We start from the raw sequence: 18,946 nt of genomic DNA, 5'->3' as shown, positions 1-18,946 counted from the left end.
TTTCATATTAAGCTGAGAAATTCCTCACCATGTTTTACTATACACAAGCCAAGAGCAGGAGAGTGCATAGATTTTTAGAGGAAATTCATTAAAAAAATAATCCCCTTGTCTTTTGGTAGTGCTTTCTGAGTAAAAAATGAATATATCATTTATACATGTAGTATAAATGCTAACTTTTAAAAGTTGCATTGATTTTATCTAACATTTAGATTTATAACAATTGCAGCATGCTAATTATAATTTAATAAGGAAAAGGCAGTCAGGTGTAGCAAGCACACATGTGATTGAAGCTACTCAAGTAGAAGAGAATTGACTTCAGAGGCCAGCCCCAGGCAAAAACGCAAGGCAATAACTAAAAGTTGGGGAAAAAAATTCAGGGGACAGGGCTGTAGTGATAGAATGTCTGCCTAACAATCATGAACCTTTGAGTTCAAATGCACGAACTCAAGACAGAGAGACAGAGAAAGAGAGATAGAGACAGAGAAATAGAGACAGAGACAGAGAAGCTTCATAAAAGTCTAGTTTACAAACTCAAGACAGAGAGACAGAGAAAGAGAGATAGAGACAGAGAAATTGAGACAGAGACAGAGAAGCTTCATAAAAGTCTAATTTTCCTAGATTCCAATTCCATATCTGTATATTCACTGAAAATTAATTTCCAATATGCTTATTAATTTCCAATAAACTTATTTCCTCCATGAAACATTTATAATGCTATTTTTTATGTTAGTTACAGGAAACAGAAGCAAACCATGAATGTAAGGTGAAACTACATCATAACATCTCTACCTTCATTCAGTTATACTTCCCAAAATATTAATTCTCAAAATCAAATTTACTTGAACATTTGGAGCACAAAGTTCTTGGTTTTTTTAAAAAAATAAAATCATTTGCTACGTCTTTTCATTTCTAATGTCTTCTTTTATATAATTGCTCATTGTTTTTAAATTCAACTCTGCATTTCACTTGGGAAGGATCCTTTAGTTTTCAAATTGATTACCAGTTTGAAAGCATATTTCTAAGACTTGCTGGAAAGGGCTCAGAAAATGTGAAGAGGAAGCAAAGTGAGAATCTTGGTAGGAGGATGAAAGATTCAGATTAGGAAAAGTTATTATTATGGTAATTGACTTAAACCATACAATGTGATTGAGAGGACTCTGCAAATAAGTGTAGAAGAGAAAAGAGGTCAGTGTCTAGTTAATTTAAAAATAAGTCAACTGTTTGGAAGTGCATAAAGTAGTTTTGGAATACTTTGCATAGATTACTATGAGAGCATTGTAAGCAATCACCAAAAAATCTTGAAGCAAGCAGAGTATCTTATGGCTTGGTTTGCAGTTGAATCAGCAACCAGACTTATACCCAAAGCCACACAGAGATCATATATGCCTTGGTGAGTGACAACATTTGGATTTGAATCCTTAACATTCCCAAATCATATGCTCTATTGCTTCACCAAATAGAATCTAAGATCAGCCATGTATTGACAGTGTTTTTCAGAACAGAGAAATACTGTATACACACTCACAGAAATACATACAAATAAATATACAATTGTTTCATAGAACCCATGGGGCATGGCTTTCATGATACTAATGAGTGCTAAAATCTCCAGCTACAATTTCTGTATGTAAACTGGCAAACTATTATATGAAATTGGTGAACATACCTGTATTTAAATCATCCCTAGATACTAATAATGCCTAATAAAATGTACATGCTATATAAGGAATTTGAAGTATATCGTTTTAGAAAATAATGAACAGAAAATATTTTGCAAGTGTCACCACCAAGTTTATTTTTACAAATATTTTCTTTCGCATTTGTTTGATGCACAGATATGGAACAGTGAGAGAGAGAGAGAGAGAGAGAGAGAGAGAGAACTATCTACTGGATATCTATCTATCTATCTATCTATCTCTTCATCCATCCATCTACCTACCTACTATCATCTATCTGTCTATCTGGCTATTAAGGCTATTAGAGGGCAAGATCAAGATGATTTATTAGGAGGAATTAGCACATACACTCATAGAGGCTAAAACATTCCAGGTCTACAGGTGGCAAAACTGGAAATCGAGGAGAAGAATTATATGCTTCCCACTTTTGGTCTGAAGGTTGTGAAAGAAAGTTAATTGAATAAATGCAAGTTACTGTCTAAATCTTTAGACAGGAAGAAGTCATTGCCTAAGTTCAAAGACAAGGCAAGCTAAAATTGGAACTTATTCTTTACTCAATCTTGTTTTTTTTCTTTCAATTGAGAATTTCAATGGCTTGAATGAGGGCCACTCACATTGCAAAAGAAAATTAATCTATTTTATGCAGTCTACAAATTGAAAAGTTAATCTCATTCAGAAGCACCCTCACATTAACACTCCGAATAATGTTTATCCAAATAACTGGGCACCCTATGTGGCTGAGTAGATGTAATAAATACCAATCATAAAAATAAAATGAGCTCATGCCATTCAAATAAATGAGATAAATCACAAAATGGAGATATTAATGTTAATTAAACATGAAAGTGCCTCCAGTTTTACTAGTAGTGATAATTTGTATTGCCTTCTGTCGAGTAGAATTTTTATGAGATTAATAGCCATGAAATGGCTATCTAATGCTCTAAGTCTGATAAATGATATTGATCATTTAACAGAAAAGCATATGGATCTAACGTGAACTGACAAATAACCTTGTTTCACTAAAGATAATGTTTCTCTTTGATAATGTGTGTCTCTTAGTAAAGTATCCACTATATTTGTTAATATTTTTCCATTAAATATTTATTATATGAGAAACTTCACGTAGCAACTAATCATATTTCATTTTATCAACATGACTATTTAGAAGCAGTTCTGTTCAGGGACAGGAGACGGGAGGATGGAGATACTAGAATTCTTAATGAAACAATGAGGTTCAATTCCTCAGCACCACATAAGCAGAAAAAAAAAAGCCGGAAATGGTGCTGTGGCTCAAGTGGTAGAGGGCTAGCCTTGAGCTGAAGAGCTGAGGGACAGTGCCCAGGCCCAGAGCTCAGGCCCCATGACCAGACCTCTCCCCCCTCCCCCGAAAAAAAATCTCATCAGTTGAATTTTAAATTATTTTTCTAAGTTATTTTTCTAATTATTTTATATCAATTGATTTCCTTCTGAAATGTATTAGGTTTTTAAAAAGAGGTAGACGAGTAAGAACATCACCACGCATGTGGTATTCAGGTAATGGGCAGGTTTATTCAGTAGAGCTGCTGGGACCAGGCAAGGTTGGCTCTCCATGTGGCTGGGAAAGGCCTGGGAATGAGAGAGAGCTGGGAAAGAGAGGAAAGAGAGAGGAAAGAGCTAGAAAAGAGCAGAGAGAGAGGTAAGAACAGCAGCACTCACGTGGTATTCAGGTAAGGGGTAGGTTTATTCAGTAGACCTGCTGGGACCAGGCAAAGTTGGCACTCCATGTGGCTGGGAAAGGTTTGGGAATGAGAGAGAGCTGGGAAAGAGAGGAAAGAGCTAGAAAAGAGCAGAGAGAGAGCAGAGAGGAACAGAGAGCGCAAGTCTGGGCCTGGGCTAGCCCTTATCTAGGGTATGGGTGGAGAAAGGTGTGGCCAAATCAAATTCAGAAGTGACCTCAGCTAATGCAGATGTGACCTCTTCCAGGTGTCCCAGTTGCCTAGGTAACACAGGTACTGGGTGGAGACTGCTGCGAGGAGGGTGGAGTCTGCCAGCCATCCAGGAGCAGACCTTACAAAATGGTGTTTAGCTTCAGTTATGACATAAAAATATTCTTCTTTGTCAGGAATAATTACTCCTGGTTGTAATTCCACATGGAAAACCAAATGATTACAATGTGAGAATAAGACTCAGACAATATTTTAGGCATGGTGGTGAGTTCCCTTCATCTCCAGTGGGGTATAAAGAGAAGATTGTGGATCAGGCTGAAATTTGCAAAAATTCAGGAGCCTCTTAAAAGAGTGACTCAAGCAAAAAGGGGGAGGGAATGAGGAGACTATAACTCAAGTGGTAGAGCACCTGCCCAAGCAACTAGGAGGCCTTGAGTTCAAGCTCCAATAATGTCAAAATATGTTATTATTTTGTTAACTATTATAGCACATATAGACACAAAAATAACTTTGGAGATGTATTAGTTGTAACACCAAAATTTTACAACTGCTTAATATGCTAGTTTCTCCTTACCTACCAACACAATTACATTGATGTTATGATTGATATTATCCAATCTACGAATATATACATTTAACATAGTATAAAGATCTATGGAGGGCTGTAAACAACTTGTTTTTCTTCAGTATTAAAATAAACCACAATATTAATGTACTGAAATTGATTTATTTTCCTATTGAGCATTGTCTTAAAGCAGAAAGACCTACAATAAAATTTTATTGTTGTTCTTTTTGTTACTAGTTTTCATGATGTAAACTGTGAAAGGAGGAGCGTTTCATTAATAGTTAGCTGCCAGAAATTCTGGCCAGTTTACTGCAGTATAGCTAATCTGTTAGTGAGAATTGTGTCTTCAAAAGAGATTATCTAAGTTGCTAAAAAGGGGCAGACTGCAGGTCTTGCAAGATGAAGAACTTGCTCAGGATATGAAGTAATAAAAACAAACAAACAAACAAAACCTGGGACATGTTTGATCACCAAAACATGCACATTACAAACAACTAAAAATTTATTGTTTATACTGAAGAGCCATTTTATATATTAAATAATATTGAATATAAAAGAAAGGAAAAGAAAATATGTTCTACCTTTAAAGAGCTTTTGGATAATGATAAAAATCCAAAATAGATGTAGAACCCATAAAAAAGTCAACATCAAAAAATCAATTAATCCAGTCAATAAATGTATAAATGATTTGAACAGATATTTCCCAAAAGCATTTATGTTATTAACTTTTCATAAATTAAATCCCAAGCCTATATAATTTCTGATCCCTTGATGTGCAACTTCAGTGATTTTGACCCCTGGAAATATATTTTATGCCTCTTTTCTGTCTTACAAGATTATTATGAAGAAAATGATAAACATCATATGCACACATTCAGTATTTGTATTTAAGAGAGGCCTATTATTGAATTCTGTTTATTGACATAAATTATAGATAAAAACTGATCATGATTGCTTACTTCCAAAAGTTTTCCTAAGTAAAGACCTAAATTTTAATGCAAACAAAATGAAGATGAAAACAATTGTAAGGTCTTTCAACAAATATCTTTCAGAACTCTAAGCACTCTTGCAAAGGGGCCCCAACATAGTTCATACATTATTACTTTAGCTAGTTTTGAACATTAGTTCAAACTGGACTCATGTCTTCCTTTAATGTCAGGATTTTCTTTCATTATTTTGTTTGTATTTCATTTACATTGGTGCTATAGCAATATAGAATTCAGTTAAACAAATGCTTCTCATCTTATTTTTATCCAATTATTTGGACATATTTATTTATTTCAGAAAACTGAATCTAGGTATGTTATTGGATACTTGCCATTTTTTAGTATATATTTGCAAAGTGATTTTAGGACAAATTTGATGCATAGGATATGGTTACATTCTGGATAGCTGATATTGTCAAAGAAATTTCAAATGTCGTTGGCAAATAGGCTCTCACCAGCAGTGTAAGAGTTCAATTTGGCTCACCTCTGAATAAAAGTTGGCATTTTATTTATTATTAATTTTAATCCACCTAATGAACACATAGAAGTATTCTGCTTGCATTTTAAGAAGCTCTTTGATGTCTGTTCAAACAGAACATTTCTTTAAAAAAAATTTGGCCTTTGTTAGCATGATTTATTTTATGTGCATTTCCTATCCTCATAGCTGTTATTTTCTAATCAAATTATAGAGATTTAAACATATTTTGGAAATAAATTATTTCACAATATTCATGCTTCAGTATCTCCCCTGATGCTATCACTAGCATTTTAACAGTGTTTTTTTTTTTTAAATCAAACAATCCATTTTTTCATGGTTTGCGTATGTTCTGTTAAATATGTCAGTACCCATTTGGGAAGATATTACTTGTAGAAACTTTAGTGGTTTACATTTACATACAGGCTACTGAAATTTACTTTTATGTGGGCTGTGAGGAGGTAGGAATCAATACTAAGTGTTTTTCATATTGATATGTAATAGACCATTTGTTATTTATTCAAAAGGGATTTCAATCCCCATGACACTAATGTGTTAAGTCTTTCTGAACCAGATAATTATCCTTAGAGATTGTTTTGGGACCAGATAAACTCTTGCATTATATACTTGTTTACTCTTTGTGTATAACTTTGTAATGAAACTTTGAAATCTGGATGAGTAAGATTTCCAATTTAATTCTTTCTTTTATTTTTTTATAAAGATACTGTACAGAGGGGTTACAGTTACAACAGTAAGGTAATGAGTACATTTCCCATTGAGCATTGTTACTCCCTCCTTTGTTTTTCTCCTACTATCCTTTCCCTCCTCACATCTCCAGCTACTTCCCTCCCCCATCCCCAAAGTTTATGTTTCTTTTCAACATAGTGTCTTATACATCTCATTGTTTCAATGAGTCAGCCAGTATCCTTGTTTCAGCATTTTGTTATTTCCTTTTCCCTCCCCAAATTAGAAAAATAATGTATATATAAGATGCAGGACTTGGGGAAACAAACATAGTGAAAACAGGGATTATACCACAGGGGGAAGAATTTACAAAAGAAACAAACAACAACAACAAACCAACATAGTACATTAAAAACAACATCAACAAAGAAAAAAACCTTTTGTGTCCCTATCTTGGGGTTAATTTTGCTTAGTATCATCTTATATGGTCATATGTACACAGCTTTTCACCTTTTTCTGCTTGTCTGGTAGGATTATCCTAGATGTATACTAGCTATTACAAATAAGGGAAACCACGGGACTAATATTTCTTTGGGTCTAGCTTACTTCACTTAATATTTTTTCCAAGTACTTCCATTTCCTAAGAAATGCAGCGGTGTCATTCTTTCTGAAGGAGGCATAGAATTCTATTATATATGTATATATATATATATACACACACACGTGTGTGTGTAAATACATATATATATTATATATATATATATATATATATATATACATATCACATTTCCTTGATCCATTCATCTACTGAGGGACAGATGGGTTGTTTCCATATCTTAGCTATGGTGAATAATGCTGTGATAAACATAGTTGTGCTGGTAGCTTTAGTATGACCTTGTTTATGATTGTTTGGGTAAGTGGAATTGCTGGGTCCTAGGGGAGCTCTATGTGGAGTCTTTTGAGGAACCTCCATACTGCTTTCCAGAGTGGTTGGACAAGTTTATACTCCCAACAACAATGCAGTAGGGTTCCCTTCTAACCACATCCCCTCCAGCATCTCTTGTTATTAGATTTCTTGATTATAGCCATTCTAGCTAGGGTGAGGTTGAATCTCAATTTTTTTTGATTTGCATTTCTTTTATAGTGAGAGAAGTTAAGCATTTTTGATGTGTCTATTGGCCATTCATATTTCCTTTTCAGAGAAGTCTCTCTTTAAGTCTTTAACCCATTTATTAATGGGGCAGTTGTTTCTTTGAGAATTTGTTATTGGGGATTTAATTTTTTGAGCTCTAAATATATTTTAGATATGAGACTCTTGTCCATTGTATGGCTTGTGAAGAGTTTTTCCCAATCTGTGGGCTTTCAATTTAATTCTTTAGGGTAGTTATTTCTATCCTTAGATCTATGACTTTTCATTCATTTCTTTTATGTTCCTCACAAGGACTTGAAAATCTAGTTCCATGGTAGGAAATTGACTAAAGAAGTTGGAAAAAATACAGGGATTATTAGAGTTTCATGGGTAGGGAATTTTACATTTTACTTGGTTTTGATACATCTGAAAGGAGTGCATATGTATGTTCAGTTTCCCCACAACTTTTAAGTTCCTTTCCTATTGAGTGTTCTCTGTAATTTGCTAAATGAATGTTGACAAACCTGTGAGTTTATTTCTGGGCACTGTTTTGTTCTATTATTCTATATTGATTTCTCTGTCTTTACCATTTTGTTTGGGTTACTAGAGTTTTATAGTATATTTTGAAGCCAAGTTTTGTGAAGCCTCTAGCATTGTTCTTTGAAATTGTTCTGGTTTTGGGGATGTTATTTAGTTTCATATAAATGTTGGGAGTTCTTTTTTTTTCTATGAGTATTGCCTTTGGAATTTTAATGTAGATTGCTTTTAGTTTTAACAAAATTACTTTCTTTGATTTATATACAAAGGATGCCTTTGTTTTGTGTCTTCAATAACTTTAATTATAATTCATAGTTCTCAATTTAGCAACATTTCACTTCTTATATAAATATTTATTGAGTTATTTTATTGCGTTACATATATGCAATAGATATTGTTGGCTTCTTTTCAGACAGATCACTGTTAGTTTGTGGAAAGACTACCCAAACTTCTGTGTAAAAATATAATAGTTACAGAAATAAAGTATAAAATATAAATACAAAGTAAAAGAACACTGTATTTTTATGTCAGGAATGACAGAGAAGTAGGTGATACTTTATTGACATTCAACTACTAACCAGTAGAGTTCTCGCTAAATCCTTGGAATAGAAAGGGAAGATTGAGCCTTGTGCAGGTGGTTCATGCCTGTACTCCTAGCTACAAGAGGCTGAAATCTCAGGATCGCGGCTCAAAGCCAGCCCGGGCAGGAAATTCCATGAAGCTCTTATCGCCAATAAACCACCAGAAAACTGGAAGTGGCGCTGTAGCTCAAGTGGTAGAGCGCTAGACTTGAGCTGAAGAGCTGAGGGACAGTGCCCAGGCCCAGAATTCAAGCCCCATGACAGACAGAAAAAAAGAAAAAGAAAAAGAAAGGGAAGATTGACCAAAATGTCTCTGACTATAAAAATACATCGGCCTTCAATTGAGAAAATATTATGTTGATTTGCTGGTAGTGATTAGGAAGAATTAAAACTGAATGATAAATCATTGTTCTATATACCAAATACACTGTTGTGTTTGTATTCATAAGCACGCAAATGGTTTTTCTTTCTTGTTATTGTTTCTAATATATTTATAAGATGATTTCTTTGTTGTTTTATATATCCCTCCCACACGGTAGACCCCCTGTTTTCACTGTATTTGATGTTGGTATAATTTGGGGAGGGGAAGGGAAAAAACAATTGTTTAAATAGGGATATGGGTGGACCCATTGCAACAATAAGATGTACAAGACATTATGTTGAAAAACGTACTTTACAATTTTGGCGGAGGTGGGGGTGTGGGGGGTGGGAGGGGGTGGAATGGGAGGGCAGGGATTGTACAGGGAAAGAAAGGAGGCAGCAATGCTTGATAAGAAATGTACTCATTACCTTGCTCATGTAATTGTAACCCCTCTGTACGGTATTTTCACAATAAAAAAACTTATTATTAAAAAAGTGAACATATATAAGCATCTCTCCCACTCCTATAACATGTATTTTTCTACAGAATAACTTTGAGAAACACCAGGGAACTCCAGAGTTCTTCTATAGTGGTCATGATATTTGCATTTCCACTTCTCTTCATTTGCATGTAATTATCAACCTGGAGTCTGTGGTTCTCTCTCTGATATGATTTTGGTTTCAAAACACAGAAAGAAACTTTCTTAGGCAACCTCATTTCTAGTTTGTAGATAACTTAATGCAACAAGGTTTTAAAATGAGAGAAACAGACACATTTTCACTGCAGGTAAAAAGATGCTAATGGATATAAATTGGTCCAAATGTGCTTTACACTGAGCCTTCCTATTTTTTTTTTTAACCCAAACAAGAAGTTGGGAATTTCACACATTGTAAGAACTTCTATGTAAGGTTTGCAAGCATTTTTAAAAAATGCTTCTATTCTGTGGTTGTAGGCAGCTGAATATTCTCTTTCTTTGTATAATAAAGTGCTGGTTTTCATGATGGAACATTTGGTATACAGCTGATAAAATGAGAATTGACAGTTTTTTCTTTTCTTTTCAGCTCACTCCAGTTGGCACCACAATATTCACAGGATTTTCAGGGGACAATGGAGCTACTGATATAGATGATGGCCCAAATGGACAGATAGAATATGTTATCCAGTATAACCCAGAAGATCCGGTATGTAAATATCTACATGCAATGTAATTACACTTGAAGAATAATACTAACATTTTACTTTGTTTGGTAATGGTTGTATTGTTCTGTGAAATTACATTAGCAATGATACTATTATCAAAATTATCCTAAATTTGAACTTTGGAGGTATTTGTAAGTAGGACATCTTTATTAGTGCATTTGTAACAAAGGTATTAATAAGCATCAGAATGATGACTCACACCTATAATTTTGGCACTCAAGAGTTTGTGTCCAGAAGATCATAGAATTGAAGGTTTGGGTTCATCCTGGACTTTGTAGTAAGAACTTGCCACAATATAAATACATTATTTATTTTTCAAAACATTTGGAAGATATGAGTAGAAATAATAATAGAGCAACAACAACAGCCATAATAATAGGGAAAATTATAAAGGAAGGTTTGAGAGGTTTTATGTTCCTTAAAGGGGAGGTTATCAACATGTTGTAGGCAGAATCAGTGAAACTGAGTGAAAGGTGATGACAACATGAAGGAAAACAACAAAATGGAAAAGAAGACAGAAAACAGTGGAGAGCAAGAGGAAACACTTTGCTCATAAGAACAGAAAAGACAACGGATGACAAAAATGTGTTTCTGAACCATTCACCCTCTGCTCTTAAAGTAGTTTTCCTTGAAATTATATGTGTATTTCCACATTTCTAGGTAACATTATCTGTTATTTTCTAATCTCTACTCTTCTAGCTATAAAAATGAAACCATCAGATTCAGAATATATATTGTAGAGAAATTTAGTTTTGAAGGAGACATAAAACTGTTCGAGGTTTAGATGCAGTTTAAGATAGGGAAGATATTACTGAGAATCTATGCTTCAGAGGTTTTGTGGGGCTGAAATTCCTTACTAGCTTCAAGTATTCCCTTTTGAATGTTTCTGCCTATCAAAGATTTTTGGATTTGCCATTATATACAATTATATTCCTTTTTCTACCAACAGCATGAACCAATCAGCCACATGCAGTTTCAAAGTTATAAAAGCAAAAACAAATTTTAGAAAAGTTAGTACCCCTGTGGAATAAATAAAGAAATTCTCAAGGCCTAGTCAGAATTCACTGGAGAAAAGGAGTCAGACATCAAAAAAAAAACCCCACAAAAAACACACTCTTAACTTATGGTACATGGGAAGAGAAGGCATTAATCAAGCCCTACTATTCTGGGAATTCACCTTTAGTCATCCTGAAAATTTAATGTAAGCTTTGTTACCCGTTTTTATTTCTAGTGAGATCTAGTGAGAGAAATACCTGATTTTTTGTTTTTTGTTTTTCTGCTATGGTTAAACAATTAATAAATTTCTTTATAACACCATGTATACCACTTATTTTTTTAAATTAAGTTTTTTTATTGTGAAAATACTGTACAGAGGGGTTACAGTTACAGGAGGAAGGTAATGAGTACATTTCTTTTCTTTTCTTTTCTTTTCTTTTCTTTTCTTTTATTTGTGAAGATACTGTACAGAGGGGTTACAGTTACATGGGCAGGATAATGCGTACATTTCTTACCAAGCATTGCAGCCTCCTCCATGAGTACATTTCTTATCCAACATTGTTGCCTCCTCCTTTGTTTTTCCCCTACCATCCTTTTTATTTTTATATCAAAACAAATTGCATGTGTAATGACTATACAATTTAATCTGAAAATATGGTCACCTCTGGTTTTGTGAACTACAATTATAATTTCATTCAAATGAATCCCATACTGAACTAAGACTGTATCTTAAAATATGATAATGTTAGATTTTTTTCACTTAAAAATCTGTTCACTTGCCTTCTTCTGTCTATTGCTTTTATTCTTCAATACTTGAAACTGTAAGTAAGTGACCTGGAGTTTTACTCAAACTATAGCTACATTATTTGACTCCACATTATTTTAAACAATCTTTGAGGTAATATCTAAAACATCATTAAATTTTATGTTCAACTGTAGCTTTCTTTCTTCTCTTGACAAACAGAAATATGTACATAGCAGTTTTGCTTTCTAATAAAGCAACAATCAGCAGGTACTGAGTTCTACAACTCCTTCTACTGAAGCAATTTCTGTGTCTCCACTTGTAACTTCTGAATTCCTATCATTTACTGAACTCTTGTAGACAATTAGTGTAGCTCATCTCCTAAAATAAGGCAAAGAATTCTGAACTAATACTTTCCAGGATTTTAATCAAGGTTACATTGCTGGAAATTTAATCATGTTCCCATATATAACTTGTCATTTTTCTCTGTCTGCTTCCACATTTTTCATTTCATTATGGATTCTCAACCATTTGACTATTGCATTGAAAGTTTTAGTGTTCATTTTAATTATCTTTAAGGGGAGGATTACTGGAAATTTTGAAGTTATGATTTTTTTTTAACTCAGCATCAACTTGACACTCTGAAAAAGTGGTAGAAAGTGTGACCAGATAATTCAGGGTATGGATTTTGTGATGATCAAAATTTACGGAAAATGAAGACAAAATACTAGAAAGGAGAAAGCTAGAGAAAGAATGATAAAAATCCTCTCATCAATTGTCTAATTATACAGTTTGTCTCAAATACATATACAAGGGACAGATGACAAACAGATTAATGAAGAGAAATTATGCTATTACATACTATATATATATATATATATATATAATACATACTATGTACATAATAGAGTATATATTGGTATATGTTGTACTCTAATAATAAAGGTATATACTATTATTTTAACAGTATATATTATACTATAACAGTACTATACCACACAATATGTAATTGTTACATAATTGTATATGTTATAGATTGTATATACTATATATAAAAATATTGGCATTCTGAGTAACAGTGAATATCTAGAGCTAGCCAATTAACAAGACAGAGCCTCACATAATATAATGTAAATCAAAAGATGACAGGTTCTCAACTTGGCTATAGTCTATGAGGTACAGCCCAGACTTAAGACAAAGGAGTAACACCAAGTGCTAAATTGCTTAGCATGAGTCAGAGATTAAGAATTCTTCACACTGCAATACCCAATTCTGTGGATGTCTGTGAATCAATGTGAACAGCTTTATTTTTAGAAACTATTTTGAGATATCTCTCTTGGTTTTAAAAACAAAACAATTAGCCATGCATCAGTGGATCACACCTGTACTCTTGGCTCAGAAGCCTGAGATCTGAGGATCCTGGTTCAAAGCCAGCCGGGCAGGAAAGTCCATGAGATTCTTATCTCTAATAAACTATTTAGAAAAAGCTTAAAGTGCCATTGTGGCTCAAGTGGTAGAGAGCTAGCCTTGAGCACAAATAATCTCAGGCCTTGAGTTCAAGCACCAAGACTGGCAAATAAATAAATAAATATGGTTGTTTACATTGTCGGGATTTTCTCATCTCAACTATGCTTTCTTTATGAGAAGGATACATAATTCACTAAAACCAAATTCAGAAAGGTAGTGGAAGAATTTTTACTTACAAAATTATAAAATTTCATTTACATCCAAGTTCCCACAACTAAGCTCTTTAATGAGTCTGTTAATAAAATCAGAACACTTAAATTCAGCTTACCTTTTCTCTTGCCGTTTTTTTTTTGTTGAAATTCACATGATCTTTTAAACATAAAAGTATCAAATATAAAAGTATTTTTTCTTTGAGGAAATTACTTGCTTTGGTCAATAAAAAGTGAGTTCAATAAACCATAGTACAAGTTATTATATCTTCCTCCAATATTGTGGCTTTGGAAAAAGAGAAAGTAATAGCATCCATTATCCCCAATGTCTTAAGATAAGCAGAACAGACTTGCTAATGTGTGCTAGATGTTTAAATATGAAGAGTAAGAAATAGAAATGTGCAGGATTTTTCCTGCAGCATAATCTACTCTTTTATAGCTGTTACATATATATATATATATATATATATATACAATTTTAACATACATATGCAAAATTTTACATATATGTGCAAAAATTATATATATATAATTAGTAAATATATAATTATAGACATCTTCTAAAGGGTTGTTAAAGAAAATTTGTAACTGGCATGGTGGCTCAATCCTATAATCTTAGCAACATGGGTGATTGAAATGGGAGATAGCAATTGAGGACAACCTTCACAAGCAAATCTTCACAAGAGTACATCCCAAAGCATGGTCAGGTGCGCTGTATGACACATGTCTGTCAATACATCTATAAGGAAAGGAACAAATAAGAAGGCCATTGTATAAACCAGCCTGGGCTTGAAGCAATATTCTTTATGAAACAAAAAAATGAAATAACAAACATAAAGAAGATAAGCAGTCAATGCCCAACAAAATGAACACCAAGAAATGGGTACTTGCAAGGAGGCTCAAAGGGAGAGAGGTAGACAATAAAGGAGGGGATGTAGTGAAGAATTTATTATATATGCCACAAAATTGAGAAATGGAAGGGAAAAGGTGGGCTGAGGGAGATGAGTTTGTTGAAGGGGGTTACACAGACCAAGATGCATATTATTTGTATGTTACTTTGTTAAATAACATTTCCCTTGTATGACAACAACAACAACAACTACTACTACTATTATTACTACTACTACTAATGATGCATTAGCCTTGGGGAGGGGAAAACTAGCAGAGTATAGTGTAAAGTATGTGCCATCAAGGGCAAGTCCCTAATTTCAAACCCCAGGGATGTCAAATGTACAATTACTCAATAATACTTATGGAAGTATGATGAGGATAAATTTACAGAAAAATTGCAGTAGCTATAGAAACCACTACAATGAGGCTTGCAGTGGAGGATAGATTGGTTTCATTGTGGAATAGAACAAGATAAGTGGGAATTGTGTAAACATTGTCAAGGACAATGTTTGAAAATTTGTGTAAAAATTACTGAGACAATTTTCCATAGCTAAGAGGGATTCTAAAACCCACCTAAGACAATTCATGCTACCAATTGGCAGCAGTGATAGACATCACGGGAACCAGGTACCTGGCCAAGCACCAAAAAAGAGAGTTGATCAGATTTGAAGTGTTCTTGCTGAAATGAAGTGGAATGATTACATATACATGTATTATACAAGGAAATACATATTGGGTCCTCATAGGTTTAGAATACTGCTTAAAATCATGCCAAGTAATATTTCTTTGTCAGCTTCTTACCAGAGTATTCTTCAATTGTCTCATTCTGAAGGATCCAACAGACCAGGCTAGGCTACTCTCCCAAGCACACCAAATGAGAAGCCAGTTGTGTTGAGGACAATAAGGAATTCATTCAATAGGATCATGTGGTGAAGACAGATGGGATTTAAGGAATTAGTATCTATTTTAAGCATGCTACAATAGCTCAGGAATATATAGAAAAAAGCCTGGGGAGAAGAGGTCAAAAGTATGCATAGTTAAGCACTCCTCATCTACTATGGACTGTTTATACTTAAGTCAGTTCCAATTGTGTGGTCGGTTTTAGTGGGTGGCCACAAATACAATTTCCTGCAAGGCTCACACTTCCTGAATTTGAGATAAATTGCAGAAGAGAAGAGGACTCAGAGAAAGAGAGCAAGCCAAAGAAGCAAAATAGACTTGGTTGGGGCAATGAATGGGTTCTCTTTCACATTTAATTCAGTCACTGGAAATTTTAAATATCACTCTACTTACCTACAACATGATATTTTTACCTATTTTTTTTAACAATTTTATTGTCAAGATGAAGTACAAAGGGGTTACGGTTATGTAAGTAAGTTAGTAGTATATTTTTTGTCAAACATGTTTCCCCCCCTCATTTTTCTTCCTCTTTCCTCCCCCCTCAAGTTGTACAGATCATTTCCAACATAGTCTTGTGGGTATTGCTGTTGCATAGGGTCCCCTTGTGTTCTTTGTATCACCATTTTGTTGTTTCCATTCCCTACCTCAGTTCAGATAAACTTATAAACAAGACCCAGGGTACTAAAATCAAACACAGTGACAACAGGGGCTAAACCATAAGGGGAAAAACACAAAAGAAAAAAAGAAATTATGTAGTACATTAAGAACAACAACAACAAAGTAAAACGTATTTTGACTATGTCTTGGAGTTCATTTTGGTTAGCTTCATCTTTTATGATCATGTATACATATGAACTATTGAGCTATTCTGCTCATCTGCTAAGATAATCCTAGATGTATACTAGTTTTTACAAATAAGGGAAACTATGGGACATATGTTTCTTTGGGTCTGTTTACTTTACTTAATACCTCTTTTACTAAAGAATATTTAAGCCATCTCATTTGACTTGGTAGTTCAGAAAATCTGTCGAATGTTATGAGCCACTAATAATTTAATGAGGGTAATTGTCCACCAGATATGCATTATCATTACCATAGTTGTTAAATCTTGTTTTTTAAATTAAAATTATTTATTGATAAATTTTTAATCCTTATGTAGTTTTACAAACATTGGCCATTTAGCAAAGCTGTTTGCCTTCTTGCTAGCATAAAACAAAGATGCCTACAATTCACAATTCATTGACTAACTCAATAGTTAAAAATTAACTCCCCAAGAACAATAACAAAAACATTTTGAAATAGGTCATAATTTGTAATGACATACTTGGCTGAACCTTTTTTTTTTTTTTTTGGTTGTGGATCTTGAACTCTGGGCCTGGGCACTGTCCCTCAGCTCTTCAGCTTAAGGCTAGCACTCTACCACTTAAGCCACAGTACCACTTCCAGCTTTTTCTGTTTATGTGGTGCTGAGGAATTAAACCCAGTGCCTCATGCATGCAAGACAAGCACTCTACCACTGAGCCACCTTGCCAGCCCTCAGCATCTCATAACAAAATAAGCAAGTTTATAAGATGTATCATATTGGTAGATTAAATCCCATTGTTATCAAGGTGACAAAACTGGTCATATAAGAGATTAGCATCTCACATTTTTTAATTTTAATTTTCTTCATGTTAGACTAGAAAACTGTTTATTTTTTATCATTCATCAGAAATGATGAGCAGATGACTTAATACATATTCCTTAGATGGGAGGTCTCCTATTGCAGTTTCTATTTCAATACTTGATATGTGCCTGTTAAGATGGTTTAACTCATCTTGGTTTAGTTTCAGCATGTCAATATTTGTTAGGAAAAGGTCCATTTCTTCCAAGTTTTCAAACTTACTAGCATCAAGTTTTGAGAAGTATTCTCTTATAATGTTCTGAATCTTGGTTGTTTCTGTGGTGATGTTTCTATTCTCATCTCTGTGTTTATTTATTTGGGTGTGTTCTCTTCTTTTTCTGATAAGATTTGCTAAGGGTCTGTCAATTTTGTTAATTTTTTCGAAGAACCAACTCTATGTTTTATTGATTCTTTCTATGTTTTTTTGGATTCTAATTCATTTAATTCTGATTTAATTTTAATTATTTCTTTCCATCTACTGGATTGGGGTTTATCTTGCTCTTCTTATTCAAGGAGGCTCAGATGCCTCATTGAATTGTTGGTTTCAAATCTCTCCAATTTGTTGATGTAGGAACTCAGAGCTATAAACTTGCCCTTGAGTACTGCCTTTCCTGTGTCCCAGAGGAGATGGTAGTTTGTATGTTCATTTTTGTTGAATATCATGAACATTTAAATTTCCTTTCTAATCTCTTCCATGACCCACTCGTGATTCAGCAGTGTGTTGTTCAGCCTCCATGTGTTACAGGACTTTCTTTGGTGGCTTTTGGTGTTGAGTTCTAATTTTATTCCCTTGTGTTCTGAGAGAATACAAGGTATAAGTTCAATGTTTTTGAATTTGGACTTTTGCTTTGTGGCCTAAAATGTGGTCTATTTTGGAAAATATTCCATATGCTGCTAAGAAAAACATGTATTCTGATGCTGTTGGGTGAAATGTTTGGTAGATGTCTGATAAATCTAGTTGATCTAAGCAGTTGTTTAGATCTGCGGTTTCTCTGTTGAGTTTTTGCCCAGTTGACCTATCTAGTAGGGAAAATGGTGTGTTAAAGTTCCCAACAATTAATGTCTTGAGATCTTTGTGGGATTTAAGGGAAAGTAATGTTTCTTGGATAAATTTGGGTGCTCCGTTGTTTGGCGAATAGATATTTAAAATTGTAATATCCCCCTGAAGGAGAGATCCCTTAATTAGTATGTAGCGACCTTCTTTATCTCTTCTTACTATTTTAATTTGAAGTCTCTTTTATCTGATATTAGGATTGCAACTCCCATCTGTTTATGGGGGCCATTTGCTTGGTAGATTTTGTTCCAGCCTTTCACATTGAAAATGTTTTTGTTTTTATGGGCAAGATGTGACTCCTGAAGGCAGCAGATAGAAGGATCTTGCTGTTTAATCCAACTAGACAGTCTATGTTGCTTAATTGGAGAGTTAAGTCCGTTAATGTTGAGAGATAGGACTGAGAGGTATTTGGGAGTTCCTGCCATGTTATCCACCTTCTTGGGGGCTGCGGCAACTGGGGTCTTCCTGTGTTTCTTAGATTCTCATTTTTGGTGTGGTTTCTTGGCGTTTATTGTGGTCTTGGTTCTTCTGTATGCCAACAATGAGAAAAGTGTGGCTGAAATTAGGAAAGCAACTCCATTCATAATAGCCCCACAATAAAATAAAATACCTAGGAATTAACTTAACCAAAGAAGTGAAGGACCTCTATGATGAAAACTTTAAAAACATTTTTTTAATTTTTATTCATTTTTTATGGTGAAACGACTGTACAGAGGGGTTACAATTACATGGGCAAGATAATGAGTACATTTCTTATCAAGCATTGTAGCCTCCTCCTTTGTTTCCTCTTCCCATCCTTTCCCATCCTCCTCCCCCTCCCCCCCCTTCCCCCACCTAATCCTCCCTGCCCCCTTCCACCCATCAAAGTTGTAAAGTTCATTTTCAACATAAGAACTTGTACTTCT

General features: G+C 34.1%; 1 protein-coding gene across 14 annotated transcripts in view; it reads left to right on the top strand.

Moving 5' to 3' along the window:
- The window catches only part of Pcdh15 (protocadherin-related 15), a 453,622-nt gene that overhangs the window by 148,267 nt on the left and 286,409 nt on the right, over positions 1-18,946 (top strand). For all 14 annotated transcript variants that reach the window (XM_013017079.1, XM_013017081.1, XM_013017082.1 and 11 more), the window contains one exon: positions 9,981-10,100. In XM_013017079.1, the coding sequence (XP_012872533.1) occupies positions 9,981-10,100 (120 nt within the window). The remainder of the gene's footprint in view (positions 1-9,980; positions 10,101-18,946) is intronic.

This window comes from Dipodomys ordii, unplaced genomic scaffold (genome assembly GCF_000151885.1).
Source record: "Dipodomys ordii isolate 6190 unplaced genomic scaffold, Dord_2.0 Scaffold34, whole genome shotgun sequence".
NCBI classification, from domain to species: Eukaryota; Metazoa; Chordata; class Mammalia; order Rodentia; family Heteromyidae; genus Dipodomys; species Dipodomys ordii.
This window is presented reverse-complemented; position numbering and strand designations above follow the sequence as displayed.